The sequence below is a fragment of the Vipera berus genome (assembly GCF_964194415.1).
Source record: "Vipera berus genome assembly, chromosome: 1".
Lineage (NCBI taxonomy): Eukaryota > Metazoa > Chordata > Lepidosauria > Squamata > Viperidae > Vipera > Vipera berus.
This window is the reverse complement of record NC_138202.1, coordinates 110,898,948-110,922,350: the sequence shown is the minus strand read 5'-3', so window position 1 is coordinate 110,922,350 and position 23,403 is coordinate 110,898,948. Positions and strand designations below refer to the sequence as shown.

Genomic DNA, 23,403 nt, shown 5'->3' with positions numbered 1-23,403 from the left:
ATTTCATTCTTAAGAATTGTTTAGATTCAAAATAGCTGACTTTGTAATAATGCCGCTTGGGGGGGGCGAAAGCCCTAATAAGCAGGCATATACATAGAATGAAGGCTACTGCTAAGCACATTGATTTGTGCTTAGATTGTAAGCCGCCCTGAGTCTTTGGAGAAGGGCGGGATATAAATGGGATTAAAAAAAATAGTTTTCAAGAGTGTACAAAAGATACTATTTTTTTAGAATCAGCTAAATTAGACATATTACATTGAGAAAAATGTTTCTCATTTTTTTCCTGTTACCTTTGATTTCATTGCAGAGATGTTAACATAAGAAATATATTTTGTTATCTAATTTTACCTTCCAAAAGACAGAAGCAGATGAAAAATGTGAGGTTCTTTCCTGTTGGCTTTTCTGAATTAGCTGTTTTAGATTCTAAAAGTTTAGTTCCTAAAGAAGTAATCCTGTAAATAACGTCCTGAGCCAGCATGGCTCAGCTTGGAAACCTCTCCCTTTCCCCTCAGCATGGCTGGCTCAGGATTTCTGGGAGTTGAAGTCCACGAGTCATAAAAAAGAGCCAAGATTGCTAGCCCTGCAATAAGCTTAGGAAAACCAATAAGGGAGCTGGCTTGTTGTTGTTTTTTTTGCATAAAAGGTGCCGGAACACAGTTCTGAGCATTCTATGAGAAAAAAAGCCCTGGGTTTAGGATTCAGACCATTTCAGGTTAGCAGCAGTCAAGAATTTCATTTCTACCAGTTCAAACTATATAAAACAGGGGTACCCAAACTCCCTTGGACTGCAAGGCGATCAAACCGGTCAGTCCTAGAGGAGATCAACCCTGACTGCTCTTTAGAAGGCCAGATCCTGAAGCTAGAACTCAAATACTTTGGCCACCTAATGAGAAGGAAGGACTCACTGGAGAAGAGCCTAATGCTGGGAAAGATTGAGGGCAAGAGAAGAAGGGGACGACAGAGAATGAGGTGGCTGGATGGAGTTACCGAAGCAGTAGGCGTGAGCTTAGATGGACTACAGAAGATGGTAGAGGACAGGAAGGCCTGGAGGAACATTGTCCATAGGGTCGCGATGGGTCGGACACGACTTCGCAGCTAACAACAACAACCCAAACTTGGCACCTTGAAGTCTTGTGGACTTCAACTCCCAGAATTCCTCGGCCCTGATATAAAGCCGTCACTTCTCACCAACAGACCCCGCTCGGGGACGACAGTACCACCCTCAGAGAAGTCCCGCCCATGCAGCGCCGGTCTCGGCGTTTGAAAACTCGCGTTTCTATTGGCGGAACGCCTACGAAGCCTCGGCCAGCTACATGGTGTCGGATTGGCTACTTTTTGCGCCCAACGGGAGAGCCGATTATTGCAGAGCAGGGAAGAACCTTACTTGATAGGCTCCGCCCTTTCTTTTTGGCTGTTGCCGTGATAGGGAGCGCGCGGTCTGAGGCCTGGCCTTTTGCGCGGACAACGCGGGGAAGTAAGTAGCGGCAGGCTGGAAGCCGGCGCCTCCGTGGCCGTGGGGTGTTCACAAGACGTGGGGGTCAGGCTTTGTTCCGCTGCGGGTCTATATCTACGGGAGAAAGGCCGAGAAGCGTAGCCTGGGCCTGGATGGAGGAGGTGACATGGCGGCCATGTGCTTCTCGAATTAGCGTGAGGAACCGGATGGCTTAATCGCGGTGGTCTATGAAATAAAAAAAAAGATAAGATGCAGTAAAAACAAAGAATGTTTGGATTAAGCCACTGGATTTATACTGTACTCGAACACTGAATATTAAAAACGCGCTTTTCGAAAAATAAGTTAAAACAAAATGCCTGTGGAATTCTAAAAAGTGGGAACAGTATCTAAAAGGGAGCTTGGATAAATCAGGAGCTATACTTTCTCTTCTGCGTGGGAGAGAGACAGTCTTCCAAAAATACCTTGAGAAACAACCTCCAGTTTAAAAGCCAATCATCTCTTTACAGAGTTTAAGCTGATTCAAATACGTTTTTTCCCCCAGCTACTAGTTTTTAAATGTAGCCATTGTATTATCTTTAGCATAGTGATAGAAGACAATACAGATCAGTACTGCCTTTTCGAATCTTCCTTTGAACTTGCATTGCTCAGTTTTTATTTTATAGCTGGAAGATAGTGTCTAGCTAATCTAGTCTTTTTATTTTATTAATAAGCAGTGACTTTCTAAGTTCAGTATTCTTTTAAATACCAGCTATATTATTCTTTAAGAATAAAAAGTGATAACATCAGAATTTACAAAATATATGCTGTACTTACAGGGACGTGGTGGCTCAGTGGGTTAGGACGCTAATCCCGAGTGCCGCGTAACAGAGTGAGCGCCTGTTACTCGTCCCAGCTTCTGCCAACCTAGCAGTTCGAAAGCACGTAAAAATGCAACTAGAAAAATAGGGACCACTCCGGTGGGAAGGTAACAGCGTTCCATGCGCCTTTGGCGTCTAGTCATGCCAGCCACATGACCACGGAGACGTCCTCGGACAAGCGCTGGCTCTTCGGCTTTGAAACGGACATGAGCACTGGCCCCTAGAGTTGGAAACGACTAGCACGCATGTGCGGGGGAACCTTTACCTTTATGGTGTACTTATTCTCCAGGATGTTGAATTTTACTGCTCAAAATTCCCCCCCCCCAAAGCTTTAATTTTTAATTTCCATACCTAGAGGAGACTGAACTGGAAAGGTTAGCTTAGATCATTCACACTTCATGTGAAATGACTAGGGTTGGATTTTAGGTATAAATGGAATCACAATTATGAGAGTAGTGTATATGGTCTTCAGGAAATTGAGACAGTATATAGTCCGTCCTAGATTTAAGAAATATACTGCTGTTCAAATACACAAATGTTTGCTTTTCTCTTCACAGAATGCGTTACGTTGCAGCTTACCTTCTTGCTGTCCTTGGTGGCAATGACTCTCCAAGCTCAAAAGATTTGAAGAAAATTCTTGATAGTGTAGGCATTGAGACAGATGATGAACGTGTGAATAAGGTGAGACTAGATACATAATATATGTATTATTATTGTTTGCTTTCCTGAGCCATCATTCAGAGACACATGAAACACCTATTTTATAAGTGTAATCTTCACAGTTATTAAGTGGGTGACATGAAGGTTTACAACATGTGTTCCTAGTTGTAATTAGGATGGCTTATTTTCTATAGAGACCCCTTGAGGTTTTGAAGCCATCACACTATAACTGACTTCCACTATTCAGAATTAGTTAGTGATTTGGAGTAATTGAGAGATTCTATGTGTGTTGTTGCAGTAGATCAGGCATGTCAAACTGCCGGCCCACGGGCCAGATGCATCATACTGAAACGTCGCCCACACCATTGCCGGCAATGGGGGAAAAGTCGCAATACGTCATGCGACATCACGAATTTGACATGCCTGCAGTAGATTAAATAGTATCTTCCTGAGTCTTGGAATGAAATAGACTGGAATTGTAAAGCTTAGGTGGCCTATTCTGATCATGTGCTTGAATATAGGGTAGTTTTTAATGTTTATTGAGAAATAAAGTCCTTTGAGTTCAGTTAAAGCTACGAGGGCAATTCAGAAATAAACCTACATTTGGTTATCAATGACAGACACAGATACAGAACTTTAATTATACACATTAGAAAACTACAACATTACATTATTTTCTGACATAATCACCATTCAAATTGAGGCACTTGTCATAATGTCTTACAACTTCCTTAGCAGTAGTTGCTCGGTGCCAAATCTGGGCTATGGGGGTGTGTGATCAAAAACATCCCAACGGAACTGCTTCAAAAGTTCTTAGGTGCGTCTAGGGGTGTGCGGGCGAGCATTATTGTGAACTAACACCACACTGGAAGTGGTGCCATAGAAAATCCTGCCAAAATGAAGATGCCAAAGGAGTACTGCTAATGAAGTTCATGGAGCGTGGTTCGACCATCAATTCAGAAGTCTGTGAAACATTACGGAAACACAAGCCATCCATAACAAGTGTCAGGGCATGCTGACTTCCGGTGTAGTGGTGATTCACGGTTATGCTCACCCGCACATCGCTAGATGCACCCAAGAACTTTTGAAGAAGTTCCATTGGGATGTTTTTGATTACGCCCCCCCATAGCCCAGATTTGGCACCAGGCATCTGCTAACTAAGAAATTTCAAACCTTGTAAGACGTTATTGCAAGTGCCTCAATTTGAATGGCGATTATGTAGAAAAATGTAGTTTTCTAATGTGTATAATAAAAGTTCTGTATCTGTGAGTGTCATTGATAAACAGAGGTTTATTTCCGAATTGCCCTTGTATTTCCAGGTAGATAAAATAGAATTGCATGCAATATGATAGCCCTGCTTAAATCAGTTGCACTCAAGTTACTCCTAATTAGCTGTTCATATTGCTTTCAGTAGCCTTAAATATGATTTTGTCTGAATCCAACATGTATTATATTAAGCTAGGTTTGATTCATTATAATTTATTGCAAAATCACTAGAAGGCTGAGCTGACATAGAGGCGTAATGTGGTTTGATTGGCTTAGTTTACTGTGTTGAGGTAATTCATCTACTATGGTTTATAAATTTATAAATCTGGCTTAGTGGCAGACTTTGTGAAATTGTGAAATATTTTCTATTTGAGCAGGAAAAGCTATAGAGGAATATGTGCAATATTGTTCCTGCAAAACAGCTTTTATTTGTTGAATTCTGTTAGGTTGAGGAAATTTTTCTCTCACACTATATTTCAGGCTAGAGCCTGTAAACTTTAAATGCCTTCTCCAAAGAGCAGTTCAAAGTATAATAACTATCTCTGCATGAAACAAGATGGGGCTGGTTTTGTTACTTAGCACAGTGAAAACTTTCCTTTTCCTAAAAGTGAAAAAAGTGGGACAGTTCATGAAAAAATTGCATCCTGTACAGAGCCAGTGATAGCTGGTTCTGCAATATCCTATAAGTCCCATAAGTTTATTTAAACCCTATTTAAAGTGAGGTGATTTAATTTTCCTCTAAGCCTTGTATCAAAAATACTTTAATTTCTGTTTCAAAATCTAAATAGCTTAGGTATTGTGCTTTCATATTACTAAAATGTGATCATTGGAATTAGTTAATTAATTTGCAGTATTCACCATCAGTGGAGACTCCAGAATCAAAACAGAGTAAAAGAATAAATAAATATAAAATATAATGTCCAATGTACGTATTATAACCAGTGTAATGGCCATCCACTATTACCCAAATTCAAAGGCACATTAGAATGGGATGGTGGTAACAGTCTTACGGAATATGCTTGGAAGGATGCTGCCAAATGTGACCCAAGAGGGAGCTTGTTGCAGTGCATGGGAGCTATTACTAAAAAGTATTTTAAGGTTAAGTACAATTTCAATATTACATAATGCAACCAAGGGAGATGATAAGGTTATTGTGGCAGAGTGCAGCTACTCCCAGGTTGACACGCTAAAAACCAATTATTTTTTTAATATTTGTATTACTTTTTATAATACAAAACAAATGTCATGTAAACAATTTGCTCAAAGTTTTAATTAGTAAACAGCTGCAGATATTTATTCAATAATTGCTATTTATTTTTCCAGCTGATTATATCATGCTAAAAATAGATTTGCAAAAAAACACTTTGCTACCTTGATTTATAAGACAATGAAAGAAGCCATATTGATGTTACCCTGCTTCAAAGTGTTCAGGCTAAATTATTATTCTCCATTAAATTGGAACATTCAGTTGAACACAGGTAGTCCTCGCTTAACAGCAGCCCTGTTTAGCAACCTTTTGAGGTTACAAGGGTGGTAAAAAGGTAACTTTACGACCAGTACTTATATTTACAACCTTTGTAGCATCCCCACAAGTTTTACAGCTGGTGTTCAACAAGTAAAGTCAGTGGCAAAGTTGGCCGTAAGATGGCAAGTCATATGTCTCACTTAATGTCCCACAAAGACCTGCATAGCAACCAAATGGGAAATGACATAACTCACGTGATGTTTTGTTTGGAGGCAGAGTTGTCAGTCCCAATTGTAGCTACTAAGCAAGTACTATGTATAATACATTGCTCAGTCTCTTAAAAATTGCAGTATCAATTCAAATTTTTTTAAAATTCCAGAAAAAAACATTGCTTATAGTTTAAAAATTGTTTTAAAAAACTACGGTCTGTTTACATGTGTACTGTAATATTTCCAGGGTAGGTTGTACCACTGATTTTTTTTTCCTAGTTTCTCCCCCACCCCAGTTAATTCTGCTTATTGGATGTTGCCAAATTGCAAGCCAGAAGGCTCTTAAAACCTTTGGAAATATGTGCATTGTTTTGTATAGGATGTGATTTTTTAATTCATATATTGTACAATTTTTCTTATACTGTATATGCTGGTTTTGAGGCCTCTTGCTGATAAATGCTCATCTCTGAAGTAGTATTGAATTATTTAACTAAACTGTTAATAGGGAACGTAGTCGAGATGGCCAAGAGTAACATAAATACTGCTTGCTTTGGGGTAATGCAGAGAATGATAATATTTTAGATTCAAACAAACAAGATATAGTTCTACAGAAATACTTTTCATAGGAAATGTAGTAGATGGAACCAATGGCTTATTTTGAGTCAAATGTGAGTTATCGTCTTTTATGTTTATTGTGATGATATTTGTAATCTGCTTTATAGAGCTTAATATTGAGAATTTGCAGATTATTTATTCTGCAATTTGTGGAAATAGCTCAAGTGATTGTTCCCATCCTAATAGGAGACAGACACGTTTTTTTTCAAGAGCACAGATGCAGCACCATGTTTATTATTACTATTAGATTTTTATCCCAACCTTTTAATATATATATAATGCAATAAACATACCTAATCCTTCTGCGTCCTATGTTCCCACAACAGCCCTGTGAGGTTGGTCAGGTTAAAAGAGAATGACTGGTCCAAAGTCAGCTTTTATTCCTAAGGCAGGCCTAGAACTCCATCTCCTGATTTCTAGGGTAGCACTATCACCACTACATCAAACTAGCTGCTTAGCTGTTAAATTAACTCCTTAATTTTATTTTCTACAGGTAATTAGTGAATTAAATGGGAAAAATATTGAAGATGTCATTGCCCAAGGTGAGATGATTATGTTTCTATACTGTGTTTCTTAATGTTTTACTTTTCCAAAGACATCCCTGTAAAATAGGCTGGGATAAGAAATAGTGTTTGGCCTCAAATCATCCAATGAGTTTCCAGATCATTTGGAGAATCAAAAATTGGTCTCCACAGTACAGCTTGGGGCATATAGTGCAAAATACATTGATGGAAAATAATTTTAGAAATAAACTTAGTAGCCAAAGGTTTTTTAACTGGATTTGGCTTAAATATTTTTGCATGTACAGTGGTCCTCGACTTACAGCTACAACTGAGCCCAAACTTTGTTACTGTTGTGATTCAGGGTCAGCCTGTGGGTGCGGCAGTTGGGTCGAACGATTCAGAGGAGGAGGAGGGGGGTGTTGGAGAGCTTGTTGAGGGTGTTGGAGAGCTTGCTGATGAGAGCCCTCAGCCAGGCCCCTCCCATCTGGTCACGACGCAGACTCAGCTGTGTGAGCCTGACAGCGTGGATGAAGATGACCCACAGCTGGCCCTGTTCAAGGACGCCCGACGCAGGAGGCAGTCAATCAGGAGTAAACAGAGGAAGGCAATGGGGCACCTTGGAAGGAGGCAGAGAGAAGCCACGCCCTGAACTGTTTAAAAGGGGAATGTGTGGGAGGGCTGGTTTGCTGAAGGCAACCGTTTGAATAGCTCCTGTTTCATGGTTCGTGTTTGTTCTCTTTGCTCTGTTTATGTTTTTATGTTAATAAATTTGGCAGGCTTAGTTCCAGCCTCTTGCCTTCTTGTAAAAGGGGTTGTCCCTGCCCTTTCTGCAGGGCCGGTAGCAGGCTGGTACAGAACAGTTACTAAGCGAGAGAGTTAAGTGAGTTTTGTCCCATGTTACAACCGTTCTTGCTCCAATTGTTAAGTGAATCACTGCAGCTGCTAAGTTAGTAGCATGATTGTTAAGTGAATTGGGGTTCCCATTGACTTTTGCTTGTCGCAAGGTTGTAACAGGTGATCACATGACTGGGACACTGTAACCATCATAAATATGACTCAGTTGTCAGCCATCTCAGTTTTGATCATGTGACCATGGGGATGTTGCAGTGGTCAACAGTCATTTTTTTCACTGATGTAACTTTGAATGGTCACTAAATGAACTGTTGTAAGTGGAGGACTACCTGTAATTAAAGTGTAATTTGGCAGAGTGAATGACATCAAAAGGTGAATAGTTTATCAATCACTTTGTTAAGCTTTACCCCTAACGTCATTCATTTTCTCTGCCTGAGAATAGGGAATCAACATTCTCTTATGTTCTCTCTCATCAAGAAAAGTGATACATCTAAATGCATATCTTCTCCCTTTGGGAAACCTGCAGACTGGACTGAGGGGAAAGGACAATGGGGGTAGAATCATTGATAAATTAGCTGTTATTGAATGCATAAACACTGTGTCCTCCTCCCTTGAGTGGAAAGATAGAGTTGGGGAAATTAGCTGATCCTGGTGTTACATTTGTAAAAATCATTTTGACTGATTATATTCTCTGATTTTCCCTTGAGAAAGAAGAAGGTATAGATAAAATTAACATGAGGAAATCTTGCAACAGCACTAGCATAATTTCCTTGCATCTGCAATATTTAGGAGGAGTAGTGTAGTCCTTGGTTGGGATTCTGCAATCAAAATAGGCCCCAGAGCATCTTCAGTGCATGCATCTTGCAATGGGGGATTATTGCATTCTCTTTATGTATTATACATGAAATAGGTCCATCCTAATTCTCACAGGCTTATCTGTTACCTGATGGGCTTCGCTGGTGGACTACATTAATTTAGAGGAACTCTCTTAAAAACAGATACATGCTGTGATCTGTTCATATAGAGGATGTTCTCAACAAATTACTAGAAAAATTAACCTTTTGTTTTGAAAACTAAATTAATGGTTAATTAGTGGAATGCAAGTCAAAGGAAAGTTTTATTCTCATAACATTTATTCAGCATCCTCTGCTATACAAAGGCCTATGTTCTGTTGCCGGCTTCATCCTACTCTAGGCCTAATATCCTTCATCACATAAAAGATTTGAAGCTTTCAAAGCATCTACTTAATTACCCTTTCATCTGCTATTTCATTTTGTCAGGTGCCCTCTGTTACTGGCATTTTCTGTATGCTGTATATATTTAATTGTTTTAATAATATCTTATGTGCATTCTTTCTTTTATGCTGCTTTTTAAACATACCATGTTTTTCTCCCTGCCCCTTCTAGATAAATTTTGCTTTTTACAACTACATCCCAACACTGTTTTCTCTGATTCCAGGCTCTTGAAGCATGCTGTTTATTTCTGGTTTCTTTAGTTGTTTTTTTCTTTTTACAGTTAAATGAAGCTAATCTCCCAGAAGCTTTCCTCACTAACCCTTATCCTTAAGTTCATCCATATTTGCTAAAAAAAACAAGTAGCAAAAATAAAATTAGACCCCAGTACTTTCTTCTGTGTCACCTGCAGCCTTCCAGCTGACTTATTTTGTCAAAGTTGCAGCTACTAGGGAAATTGCTTCTGCCTTGTAACCTAGTGTCTGCACATCCCTGAAAATGTGTTCTGCTAATTTGAAATGTCTGTACTTAATAATGAAATCTGTTCTTAGCTTGTCTTTATTGGTTGTTCAAAATATCTATTGAGGACAAAATCCCCATCCCATCTCTGGGGTCCCTTAGGTTTTCATGGTACTCTCCTTCACTTACTTATTTGAACATCTGATATCCCAAGTTTTTTTTAACTTCTCACTTAAATTAAAAGGATTTTGTTACTACATATACCCTATATTCAATACAGTATTCTTTGTTCAGCACAGTATTTTGACTCAAGTCTTCTATGCTCTAGTTGTCACTTTTTTATTTATTCAATTTTTATAGCTGCCCATCTCAATGACTCTGGTCAGCTTACAATCCAAAAAATATATAATTAAAGCAATAAAACTTTTTAAACACAATGAAAAAACATCCAAAATAAATTTTTACCTTCCCTATTCAGAATTCATATGCTTACTTTCTAAGCTCGGTTCTCAGGAAAACATCCTGGACTTAATGTTCTATGAAAAGCTGGCAAATCAGAGTCATCTGAATGTCATCTGATAATAGTGTATTTAGGTTTGTCTCTAGGAAGACTAATGCAACAAACTGTTAGAGCAATAAAAAGTTTTTTTCTCTATCTGTTCTGAGAAAGTACTTAACTATATCTAAATTATATTCTTTTTAGTAAAACATGTTTACTTTTGGGGCTTGAAAACATGGTACACTTTAGATATGCATTCCTAGAAATAGAGAACAGGCATTTTGCCCTTGCCATCATGCTTCTGAAAGCCAAAGTCATCTCATTGCTCACAAGGGAAATACCGTATTTCCAACTTCCCTAGAACTATTGGCATTAATCTGTAGCAAATGTTTATATCTCAGTGGCCCATCCATCATATTACTTATGCAGTTGCTTGGTACTCTTTGCCAGTTCTAAGCTTGGCCTTGTGTTGCTACTGCAAACGAATAAATCATAGCGAAAAACTTATCTACCACTGGTCTAGATCAAATAAGCCACAAGGATGCTGACTAACCTATCAGTTACAAAGTTCATAGTTCACTTTACATCATTGTCAGAAATAAGCTGAGGTAGCATGAAGGAGGGGAATATGGAATCAAGCTGAGGAAGGAGTGGTAGGAGTGCTGTAAATTTAATTGTTTTGCAGCTGATTGTCTTTGGATGTTAATTTCACTTTTGCCTGGCAAATTTTATATGCAATATGTCATCTTTCTGGTTTATTCTCCTCTAGGTAATAGCAAGCTTGCTAGCATGCCAGCTGGTGGGGCTGTAGCGGTTTCCTCTGGAGGGTCTGCTGCTCCAGCTGGAGGGCCTGCACCAGCTGCTGGTAAGTATAATTTATCATGAAAACAAATATTTTGGGTGGGCAAACTTCAAACTGAGCTTATCTTCTACAAATAAGTCCCTTGAAGTTTGCTATTTTTACTGAGCAATGAAACAGTTTACTTGTCCAGCCTATAAAACGCCCTTGTTGCATTTAAAGACAGACACGAATAGTTCTATGTAAAAAGCTGTTTTTAGGAATATGCTAATCTCTGAAAAATTGTTATAAGACAAAATATTTCAGCAGTTTAAGTTGTTCACTTCTAATTGTACATCATTTTGAAATTATAACGTAGATATCCAGCCATTTCTATTATTCTTTCATTGGTACATGATTGTAAAAAGCAGTTAAATTTATACACAGTACATTCTGTGCCTGAGCTTAATCCTGTTAGCAAATCCCATCTTCTGGCTTGGTACATTTGTTCTAAATCCTAATTATTGGTTATTCTTAATGTCTTACTTTGAAGGCAGCTTTACTTAGAATAAACCTATATCTTTGTAGCATTCAAAATTCTTGACTAATTGACTTTGTCTTTTCAGCAGAAGAAAAGAAAGAGGAAAAGAAAGAAGAGTCTGAAGAATCTGATGATGATATGGGTTTTGGATTATTTGACTAAAATTAAGAGTTAATCTGTAATAAATATTTTTCAGAGATTTTGCATTGTTTTGTTAATTTATAAGCTTGGTTAATAGTACTTCGAAAGTTGGACTTACCCAAAGAAAACAGAATGATGTTGTGTATTCATTATGATGCGTTTTGAATATTTTGTCACTTTTTAAAGGTTATGACCATTTTAAAACTTAAAATGCTTTCTAGTAGAAAATAAACCCTTCTCTTTGTTAAATTTATAACAAAATTACCTTGAGTTTATACATTACAAAACTACTGTACTGGTTTCCTGCGTTAGCTCATCAGTTAATTGGGTTCTTTCGAAATTCAACCATAAACCATGGATTACGGTTACCGTGGCTGGTTTGACATAGTAACTAAGCTAGAACCAAGCTACATTATAGCTTGTGATTTTTGAGTTGGTATTTAATAGTCTGTCCGTGATAAAGTACTCCCTTACAGACTAGATCCTAGACTCTGCTGCCAGTTCCAAAATGCCATTATGTGACCATATGACAGAAGTTGGCATTGCTATTTCACCAGCTTGTTTTAATATTCTTAATACAAATAGAGGACTTGCTAACTTGAACAAAGTGAGAACTAATATAACATGACCTCACAGGATTGTTGTGGGGAAAATAGGAAGGAGTATTAGGTATTAGCTATTTGAGCCTAATGCTGGGAAAGATTGCGGGCAAGAGAAGAACGGAATGACAGAATGAGGTGGCTGGATGGAGTCACTGAAGCAGTAGGCGTGAGCTTAAATGGACTCCAGAAGATGGTAGAGGACAGGAAGGCCTGGAGGAAAGTTGTCCATGGGGTCGCAATGGGTCAGACACAGCTTCGCAACTAACAACAAATTTATGTCTGTGTATTCGATTTTGCACATCATGGTTTATTATCAAAATATTGAGCACTCAATATCTAGGTTGTAAATAGAATTCCTTTTCCTAATGTACCTAAATGTTCCAGGAAGCTGCATGCAAAGCTTATTTTGGTTACTTAGATGCAGCATTTCTTGCTTTCTGAGACACTGGTTTTCTGGGGTTATTTTCTGAATCGCAAATATATTTTATTCCAACAGATTACCTAACTGGGGTATCTTCTCAACAATTTTATAAAGACAATCTTCTCCTGTAAAGGATTTTCATGTTTGTATTTAATTGGCCTAAATCCAATTGATGTAATTAATTCAGAACTTTTTAATAACTATTAAAATTGTTACATCTAAAAAGATAGCCTGGAGGTTCCCATTCAGAAATACAGTAAAATATTGGATGTGGTGAACACATTGGGATTTAATAAAAACAAAGGGCCCATCAGTAAACAAGCCATCCAAAGTTAAGAATAGAAAATAGAATAGTTATACCCCCAATGAAGCACCAAGCATTTGAGCAGAATGCTCAGTATTTCGTTAACCAATGTTGGCAGTGAGAAAAGGTGGTAACACTAGAAATGCATTTGTGCATCTTCAGTTGGGCACCTTTCTGGAGAAGAAGACATAGTTTTAATTCCTGTAATCAGCTTTTAATTATTGCCTAAATTGAAGACCTTTCAATAGTGCACCCATTGCACTGCAACAAAGCCTGTTTGCCTTCATGCTGGTCATTCTTCCAATTTTCCTAGCATTAGGGACTTCTCAAGAAAGCTACCTCTTTGATGAGTTCAGAATATTCTATGTAATGTGCTCTATACAGTCTTTCCCTTTAAAAGGTTTGGAAACTATAGCTAGTGCCTAATGTGAGGAGGTTGCTGCCATGAAATTGTAAATAAACAGTCCTTGGTGTTCTCTGAGCCTGGTTGTTTGCTTGCAGACATTTCATCACCCAGATAGGTAACTGCTATCTGCCAGTTGCTTTCCAAGCCAATTCAAGAAACTTTTTTTATATACAAAAATTATTGGAGCAGATGGGGATTAATTAGAAACCTACTTGTAAGATTCTACATCCCAAATATGGATGTCATTAGAGTCCTGTTATATATTCCATTATCTACAAGTTGACACGGACCTCAGATGGAGATTTTTCTGTCTTTGCATCCCAAATACACATCAGCTTCCAAATTAACCAATACTATGCTTTAAACATGAACTAAGTTGCCTTAAGATCAAGCTTTGTCATGGTGACTAAATGAATACAATTATGTTCTTTCTGGGCAGTACTATGGAAGTGGTTTTCCACTGCCTTTTTTATAGACTTCCTACTTCACAATTTAGCTACAGACCTAGGATTTCCTTGTAGTGTCAATTCTCATCCTGTTTAGATTTTTAAGTTCTCTCATTAAGTGTTTTGTTTCAAGTGAAATTGAAACTGAGTACAATCTAATGCTGATCATAGTTTAGTTTTATTAGTGTACAAATACTGCATCTTGTTAGAACAGGTTATATATAAAATAGAGTTTAAAAATAACAATTCAGTTTTTTGTAGGATGCCAATATGCACCCTGAATCAGTCCAAAATGTAAACTTTCAATGTATGTACATAAAACACAGGTAAAAATGTAACTCCATGTTCGTGCTATAAAACAATAGCGTGGGCTGTAGAAGATCAGAGTTCAGTTACAGAGATTTATTAAAGGCTCCAAGTGAATTCGCATTTAATCCTTAGTTCATTTGGTTAAGAGAAAATGACTGATCTAAGACATCGTGTTCTTTGCACCAGTCTGGCCCCAATATTATGGATGCATAATCTGCTTTTCCCTCCTTTAAGGCATGAGTGTGGTTGATGACATTCTGCCCAAATTTACCATTGTAATTTTTCATGTGATATAACAGTAGAAATACTAAATCTACAGCAAGTCTTTAAAATGTCTCCATTTAATGGAGTTCTATTTAAATCTCAGTTCATTCTGTTTTATTGTATGTCATGGCTTTACCTCCTATTTTGTTTCTGACACATCATTGTAAAAAAATAATATTGGATACCTCCATGCAAAGATCAAAGAACTTGAAATGAAGCAACCCATAGAAAAGTTACTAAAATCCATTTCAGAGATGAAAGTTACTGTTATCTCAGCTTCATTCATGCAGCTACTCAGATATAAGCAACCACATCTGACAGTTCCTCAGCCACACACAATTATGTTTAAAATATTTACATGTAAGAAAGCATTCTGGTCCAACTACTACTGCCAATTTTCTTTCCATAGTTCACAGATTGATTAAAATATTAAACTGGGATGTGGTTAATATCATGAAATGATTTTGCGTAAGAAGCTATGCTACTTATCCAGGATTTACTGGAAGAGATATTAAAATATCTTTCCAATTACTCAGTGATCATAAAGATTCAATGAGGCAACTTATAACCTGTCTATCAGCAAGAGAATTGTTAACCAAATACTGTTTTAGAATAAATTCAGTTATTAATTGAACTGAAATGAACTTTAGATTTTAAAAAGTACATACACTTTAATAAAAGCTAATAAATATAACATAAAACTAGACAACCTGTCATCTGAGTGATCACCTCAGATATATTTCCTTACCAGATTCCTCAATCCCTTTAACAATGGCAAAGTTTCTATTGTGGAAATTCTTAAAAATTCAGAGATATTCTATCTGCTTTGAAAGTAGCCTATGTTGCACTGTACAGCACAAACATCAAAAGTTGACCACAGAAAAAGTTTTATGACATTTTGTATTTTGTCAAATTTCAATTCCATGGGAGTCATGGGCCCCAAATTTTGCTCCCATTCTGTAAGTTAGCCCATTTGAGGTACCTTGGTTGAGAATGCTTTGCCCTATGGTCCACCACTTTGCCCAGTTAAAAGTGATAGATACGAGAGTTTAGTGTGTAGATAAAATGCCATAAAAATATTTTAGTTATGAGCAATGATTTCTAAAACGAGCATGTTATACTTTAATAAACATTCTCTGATCTTGACTCTGGCGGAACAATCTGCTTAAATCTGTTCTGTAGCCTTGAAAGAGAAAAAAGCGTAAGTCCATTCCCATGGGTTATTCAAATTGCTTAAAAGCCATGTACTTTTGAAAGATCAGATTACCTTGTATGAATTTATGTAACTTGACCCATCAGAACTATCAAAGTTTAAATGTTCTTAGTTAATTGTACTGACTTTCACATAAGCATTCAACGGCAGTGCTTTCAATTAGACCTGGAGACATCGCCCAAGCACAAACATCTCTCATAATCTTCAGGAGTCTTCTTGATGAAAAAAATAGGCCAGATGAGAATCAAAACGGGTACTGGAATCCTATCAGTAAGAGTATGAGCCAGGGCAGATATATCATTCTCCAGTCCAGAATTATCACAGAAAGACAGTGTTCGAAGTGCTCTTAAGATCCAATACTGCCTCATGAGAGCCAAGTGGCACACAGCATTTTCTACCAGCTGTGGCCTTTTCTAGATACAAACTGGCTATGTGATCCATTTTCATTGCTGTAATGCCTGTTCATTCAGTATTCTGGTTGGTTTGGCTTAAGCCATGTTTATCTCAACTAAGGAGCACTACCTTAAGTTCTCATTCATTTCCAAAGAACTAATTATTGGTTCAAGTTAGTTGCTTTATTGCCAGATGGACATTGTGACAGCACTTTCATGTGTGGGAGTGTGGAGAGTTAACCCCTCTAGTTCCTTCTCATGACTGTCTCCCACTGTTGCTTCTCTTTCCTTTGAGATGCTACCGCGGGCCCACAAGATCTGTGTACCATCTCAGACATGTTTTTTATTTGATTTTCCACCACCCCCCTCCATTACCAAGGCCTTAAGTCTCTACTGTTGCAGCCTCTCAAAATTGAGGAAGGTGTAATCGTCATATTTCTTATGGGGCAAATTTTCGCCCCATTTGTCCTTTGGTGGAGAAAGAGGAAGATCCTCCAGCTTTTTATTCCATCTCTCATTTCTAGTCAGAGCTGCAAGGCATATTATGGTAGGTTACTTCTCTTGCAGAATCATGTACTACTAGTAAAATGTATACTTGTTTATTACCGGTATATATATATTAACAATTAAGGAACCAGGTTAGCATGAAAATTATGATGAAGAAAGGAGAAAGGAAAATGTCCTGCCAGAAAGAAGGTCCTTTATAAACACACTATATATAAAACAATATAAAAGTAAGGTTAAAAACCAGTAGCTAAGATCGACCCTTAATATCATATTTTAATTATCCTGATTCACCTCTATCTCTACATTTTCCTAGATAGGTACTACTTCTGATTCACTAGTTTTAGTAGGACTGAGTGGTGGGTTCTTATCTTGTAGAGTCCAGTCAGGAGAGATTCCTTTCTCCTGTGATGAAAGAGAAAGAGCTCAGACTAAATAGAGAGGAGCCCTCACTTTTTAAAAGCACATGTCCAAAAGAAGGAAAATCTTGATTGACTCTGCCCACTCTTTAAATTGACTTGCCTTCACTTCAGACATCATTTATTCCATGGGTATATTGGAAACCATAAATGGAAAGTGTATTTATTGCCTATAAGGTAAAAAGGTAAAGGTTCCCCCGCACATGTGTGCTAGTCGTTTCCAACTCTAGGGGCCAGTGCTCATCTCCGTTTCAAAGAGCCAGCGCTTGTCCGAGGACGTCTCCATGGTCATGTGGCTGGCATGACTAGATGCCAAAGGCGCACAGAACGCTGTTACCTTCCCACCGTAGTGGTCCCTATTTTTCTACTTGCATTTTTAGGTGCTTTCGAACTGCTAGGTTGGCAGAAGCTGGGACGAGTAACAGGCGCTCACTCTGTTACGTGGCACTCAGGATTCGACCCGCCAAACTGCCGACCTTCTGATTAACAAGCTCAGCGTCCTAACCCACTGAGCCACTGCGTCCCTATAAGAAAGCGGATTTACCTATTGTGGAACCAACAATGGAATACCTCCAGCAGGATACTGACTGCCAACAATGTATTTTTGATAGCAGGTTAAAGATGAGAACATGGAATTAGTGGCCCACATGTGGTCTGTGGCGTGTCTATCACTGCTTTAAGGTAGGGGTCCCCACCTTTTTCGGCACCAGGGACTGGTCTTGTAGAAGACAATTTCTCCTCGGTGGGGGGAGGAGCGTGCAACCTAGATCCCAAGATGTTACAATTTCGCTTGCCTGCCACTCACTTTCAGCTGTGCGGCCTGGTTCCTAACAGGCCACAAACTGGTATCCATCCATAGCCTGGAGTTTGGGGATCCTTGCTTTAAGGTCTATCACTGCTTCATGCTTCTAATTTTATTAAGGTCTAACTAAAAAGAGAGATGGCTAGAGGCTGAATAATAATTACTTTTAAAATAGTGGAGTTTCAAAAATACTTTATAAAACATCGTGGAAATTATCTGCAGTTCAATGCTACTCGTTTGTAACCAGTTTAATTCTACCTGGGTTTAATTATGGAATTTCTCAAAAACTCAATAAGTGATTTCAGTCATGAAGAACTATGCCATGCTATTCCTTCAACCATATATAATCTTCAAGAAATAAAATAAAAGCTAGATCCCCCTGGATTTCAGTCTTTTCTTGGAAAAAAAAGATTAGGCTTACATGGAAATTATAGATTTCCATTTCACCCCCTCTGATTGCGTAGGAACAATCCCCTGAGGAAATGTAAGTGGGGGAAACCATCAAGAGGGTTTCTAGCTTCTTGATCAGCCAAGTAGAAGATTTTTGTTCTAAATACATCACCTCTGACGAGCATTTCTCTGAATGCTGGAAAAAGGAAGCTAAGGACATAGAGCAAAACAAAACTGTCATCATCTTTCATTATCTTTTTCTCAACAAATCAAAGTCTCTTTTCCAATTTTCAGAGGAAAAGGACCCAGTCTTCCTTTAAGGAATAAAATAAATGGTTTGATAATAGCTTAGGGCATCAATCTTCAATTACTGAATGAAGTTTGGTGGAGCAGCGGGCTAATGCCTCCTTAAGTAACACCAGCTGCCTGCAATTATTGCAGGTTCGCATCCCACCAGGCTCAAGGTTGACTCAGCCTTCCATCCTTCCGAGGTAGGTAAAATGAGGACCCAGATTGTTGGGGGCAATTAAGCTGACTTTGTAATAATGCTGCTTGGGGGGGGAAAGCCCTAATAAGCAGGCATATACATAGAATGAAGGCTATTGCTAAGCACATTGATTTGTGCTTTAAATTGTAAGCCATCCTGAGTCTTCGGAGAAGGGCGGGATATAAATGGGATTAAAAAAAAAGTGAACATAATGACCCCTTTGCCATCCCCTATTCCAGGGGTGTCAAAATGTCGGCCTGTGGGCCAGATGCATCATAGCGAAACCACACCCACCCCATTGCCAGCAATGGCAAAAAAGTCGCAATATGTCATGACACATCATGTGACATTGCGAGTTTGACACCCCTGCCCTATTCCCTAAAAGCTGGTTTCTAGTAAAATTCTAGGTATCAGTATTCAGCTGTAGGACTAGATTGAGGAGCCATTTTTAAACCTTGTACTCCAAAGCTGGGTTGAAATAACATGATGCTTCTTTTTTTCTTATATTAAAATAATATTTGAGTTGGGAAAATATTATACTTTAAGGTGACCTTTTTTTTTAGTCTCAAACTCGTATCTATGATTGTCTTTTCACTTTAACCTTCACAATTACTTGAAGCAGGCTAATCTAAGTTTGTTATTGGTGGTTCACGTATCTCACTAAGCTATGATATCCTTTTGCTTAGGAATGTATTATGTGAACTGTGATAATTATGGTTCATTCTACAAACAATAATTTATTGTGTTTCAGGGCTGCATGAGGATTTTGAATCTGATTGGTTCTTCTGAGTTCCAGGAAAATTGAGTCTTGTGCTTTCAATCATGACTTATTTTACTGCTGATCTATAAAGTGCAGAGATCACTTAGTAGTCATAAAGCAGCTGGTCTTCTCCTGCCTGTTTCCAATAATACAGGGGTCTTCAAACTTGGCCCTTTTATGACTTGTGGAGTTCTACTCCTAGAATTCCTCAGCCAGAATGCCTGGCTGGGGAATTCTGGGAGTTGAAGTCCACAAGTCATAAAAGGGCCAAGTTTGAAGACCCCTGCACTAATATGTTGTAAGTGCCTTCCAGAATAGCCAGTTAGACTTGTCCTTCTGACAAAAATGGACATAACAATAGTAAATATGTCAGAAAAAGGGACATTAAGTTTGGTAGTACCTTCAAGCTTATGCAACTTAGACTTTGCTTGTGTTATGGGCACAGACTAACACAGCTCTTCCCCTATCTTCACTATTCAATGTCACAATGTTAAGTACATGATGTACTCTGTGCTAGAAGACCTCATACTAGTTCGCGAAGCTAACCTATGCATGTTTATTTCCTGCTATCATTATGTACCCAGTGTGATTCATAGCAAGATTAATTAGAACTAGCCCCTACCCACCAGAAAATCGTATGATTTTGGTCAAAGGCAATTCTCTTCCATCCAGGAGGCCCTCTTGTTGCAACTCTCCAGGATACTGTATTGCTCAGGGCCAGGCTTCTCTAGAGCTACATGGAATCGAATTTGCCCAGTACTGGAGGAAGTAGAGATTATCTGTAAGGATTGGGAAGAGATGGGGAGAGTATGCCCTGAAGCATAAAAGAAGATAAACACTAATCCTCCCTCTGCACAAACTGTTATGTACTGGGCTTTTTTAAGGGAATACCACTTGGGTTGCTGGAGCAGCTAACGGCTCTCCAGCAACCCAGACTACAAGTCTCCTGTGCTGCAATTGGCTATCTCCAGGCGGCAATGGTTGATTCAAACCTATTGGCTGCCGCCTATGGGCTAAACTATGTATTGCGGCTAGTTAAAGCCATTTCCCCAGTAGTTTCTGCACGAATAAAGCTATGAGTTACCCTGTACTCTTTTCTGCGTCTTCATTCCTGCGCCAAAGAACCTGCTATTTAACACAAGCCACGCACCTTCTTATCTTCCACTACTTACGTCACAATGCGCTCAAGGCATAACAGTGGAAGCCCTTCACACTAGGAAGCAGAACCCCGGAGACGGGGAAGAGTTAAAAAGTACCACTAATAAACGTCTCCGAGTCGTAAGGCGCGGTAGGCCCAGGAATACAGGTTGCCTAGCTTGCCCCACGCTCGCCCTTTATTGGCTGCTGTCTCGGAACGCCCCCGGCTTTCTGAGAATTCCCCCACCCCTGTTGGTGTGCCCGCCCGCCGGCGAGTCCCCAAAAGACTCGTCTTCCCCTCCCTCCCTCCCTCTCTTTTGCAGACTTCAAGGATCCGGACTCCGCCCCTGGCTGGGTGGCGTTACCTACGCAGCAGCCATTAGCCGGGGCTGGAGCTGCTTGTTTGTTTGTTTGCTCCCTTGCCAGCTTGAGTAGGGGCGGCTGTCACAACGCCGAGCTCCTCCTCCTCCTCCTCCTCCTCCCCGCCGCAAGCAGGCACGCACCTCATATAACGTTTCCTCTGCGAGCCGTCGCCGATTAGGTGCCGGCGATTGGAGGAAAAGCGAAAGGAGCCGGGGAAAGGCGGGTGGCAAGCCGAGCAGCGCGGAGGGCGAAGGGAACGAGAGCTCGGCGGCCGAGAAGAGCAGCCCCGTCTGGGAGCTGTTCCGAGCCTCCTCTTTGCCTCGTCCTGCCCGCGCGGCTTCGCGCCTGTGAACACATAGCTAGGTCGGGCGCTCTCCGGTTCCCAGCCGCGGTCTTACACACACCACCACCACCACCCCCGCCTCCCTCCCGGGCGTGCGACTAAGTTGGTGGCGGGGAGACGAGGAGATGTACCCGCCGGGCTCCACCTGGAGCATCTCCTTCGCCGGCTGCGGATTCCTCGGGATCTACCACGTCGGTGTGGCCAGCTGCCTTCGAGAGCATGCCCCTTTCTTGGTGGCGAATGCCAAAAAGATTTATGGCGCCTCGGCCGGAGCCCTGACGGCTACAGCCCTGGTTACGGACGCCTGCCTAGGTAAGGGAGCGCGGGGTCATCTTTCCTAACCGGGTGGCGGGGAAAATGAATTCGCCCGTCATTCGAAGGGCAGCTTCCCTCTCTGCCCTTTCCAGCTCCTGGGCGCTGTCAAGACGACAATCCCCCTTCCCCTCCTCCGGGATGCGTTGCTATCTCACGCGTCGGATCGGGAGGGGATCTATTTCGGGAAGATTCTGGTGTGCCCCTTAGTGCTGAATTATGAAGTGTGCATGTGATCCACAAAGCCGGTGCGGTTTTTTTTCCTTTTTTTTCTTTTCAAAATCAGATAAACGGGACAGGAAAAAATGTTTTGCGAAAGGATGGCTTGTTTTTAATACTTAGCTCACACTAGCGGTGTTTACACTTGTTATCCTAGCTTATTATTAAAGACTAGTTTAGCTGGGTCCACGTTGTCGCATGTTATACACCAGTAACATATTTGTCCTCACACACCAATATATCAGAAGTAAGCAAATTATATTTTACACATTATAATTATTAAGAATTTATTAATGCGTCTAACTATTGAGTCAGACCATTGCAATGCCCAGCGCAGTGCTGTAGGTTAAAAAGGAATTTGCTGTGCTTTGATGTATACTATGGTATGAATCATTGTATTATTTGAGGGAGATAATGGAATGTATGCATACATATACAGGACATAACTCCTCAGATCTGGTTATGAGAAATATTCATTGTTATAGTTATTTTATCTCAAAGGGGTGGGCAAGAATAAATGCTCTTCCAAGTGTCCAAACTGATTTATGCTGATAATAGATTCCTATTAAATGTTGTTGTAGAGTAGACATGTTCATTGTATTCAGGCTCTAAGGAAACAAGTCTATGCCACAAGTATTACATGACATTTTCCCCACAGCACATGATTTTTTTGATCTTTTGTTAAGGTCAGGAATATAAAAAGTTTACACAATTGTTGTTTTAAATCATTTGAGGGGTGTTTTCAAGCTTTTCCCAGCACGCAGCAAGAACTATCTTTTATCAATGCTTTTTTTTCCTTTCAAGGGTTGTTCACTTTGCAGTTTACCATTGGAGTTGCACTAAACATAAACTAAGGGGGAGCCTTAGTTTGCAGTGGTTATATTAGTAGGAGCTAGGTGATGGAAATGTATGCGTTTGTGTATATGGAGTATATGTTGGCTACCCTAAAGTGTTTTCTTTTTATGGTTTGCTGTTCAATTCCTTTCTTCACCCTTGATGTTTTCTGCCATGTTTTCCCAGATGTCCTGTATATCCTGACATATATAGCACAAATGATATTTTTAAAAACTTAGATATCTACTTACTGGGATATCCGGTTTTGTGGTACTGTAGTTCGGTAGGCTCAGGAACAACAAGGGAATCAACATGCAAATTGCATGAAGGGGTTCTGTAGCCAATTTTCTCCATATTCCTATTTTAAGAAAATATTGTGCTTGGGAGAAGAATTTAGGCCTGTTTACCTCCACTTTTTTCCTCAGAAACATTATATAACATAAATGAGTCTCCAGTTGTCTTCTTTCTTCCAGTTCCTCCAGGGAAGGGATCAAAAGCTTTTGCAAACAAAAAGGAAGATATAAAAAATGGCTTCAATCTTCTTCACAACAGAGGAATATAAATCAAGCAAATTAACTGTGTTAAATTTGGGTAGATATTGATTAACCATGGTTTGTTTTGATTTACACAGTGACCAAAGATGAGAGGTTGAGATTGTTATTTAATAGCTGGATGAGAGGGGTGAATGACATCACTCCCATCTGTATTGTTTCTGAAAGAACTGGGTACAGTACTTATTTATAGTTAATATTTTTATAGCTCAAAAAGATGTCTGTTTTTGCTTTGAGAGAAAGATGAGGTAGACCTAAGAAACATTAAATATCTTGGACAAGAATTCAGCCTTTCTTTTTTTATGAAAAGAACAGATTTATTTTGGAGGTTATTAGCTCCATGTTTGATAAGCTGCTTCTTGGTTACAATTCCAGGCAGTATTGTTCCCTTCTAA

The 23,403-nt window shown here is 39.4% G+C and overlaps 3 protein-coding genes across 5 annotated transcripts in view; 2 read left to right on the top strand and 1 right to left on the bottom strand.

Moving 5' to 3' along the window:
* The window catches only part of PIDD1 (p53-induced death domain protein 1), a 36,385-nt gene extending 35,126 nt beyond the window's left edge, over positions 1-1,259 (bottom strand). The window contains exon 1 of the mRNA XM_081313170.1: positions 1,123-1,259. The gene's annotated coding sequence lies outside the window, so the exon portion shown is untranslated. The remainder of the gene's footprint in view (positions 1-1,122) is intronic.
* Positions 1,260-1,386: 127 nt separating this feature from the next.
* On the top strand, positions 1,387-11,588 carry RPLP2 (ribosomal protein lateral stalk subunit P2). Of its 2 annotated transcripts, none has more exons than XM_081313184.1 (5): positions 1,387-1,474; positions 2,868-2,991; positions 7,019-7,067; positions 10,840-10,935; positions 11,478-11,588. In XM_081313184.1, the coding sequence occupies exons 2-5, from the start codon at positions 2,869-2,871 to the stop codon at positions 11,549-11,551; spliced, it is 342 nt and encodes a 113-aa protein (XP_081169310.1). In that variant the 5' UTR covers positions 1,387-1,474; position 2,868; the 3' UTR covers positions 11,552-11,588. The 2 variants fall into 2 exon arrangements, with proteins under 2 accessions (XP_081169310.1, XP_081169309.1); XM_081313183.1 differs by having other exon boundaries at positions 11,475-11,588.
* Positions 11,589-20,860: 9,272 nt separating this feature from the next.
* The window catches only part of PNPLA2 (patatin like domain 2, triacylglycerol lipase), a 365,554-nt gene continuing 363,011 nt past the window's right edge, over positions 20,861-23,403 (top strand). For both annotated transcript variants that reach the window (XR_014024546.1, XM_081313172.1), the window contains exon 1: positions 20,861-21,404. Coding sequence is in view for 1 of the 2 variants with exons in the window: in XM_081313172.1 (XP_081169298.1) it covers positions 21,218-21,404 (187 nt within the window). In the remaining variant the exon portion in view is untranslated. The remainder of the gene's footprint in view (positions 21,405-23,403) is intronic.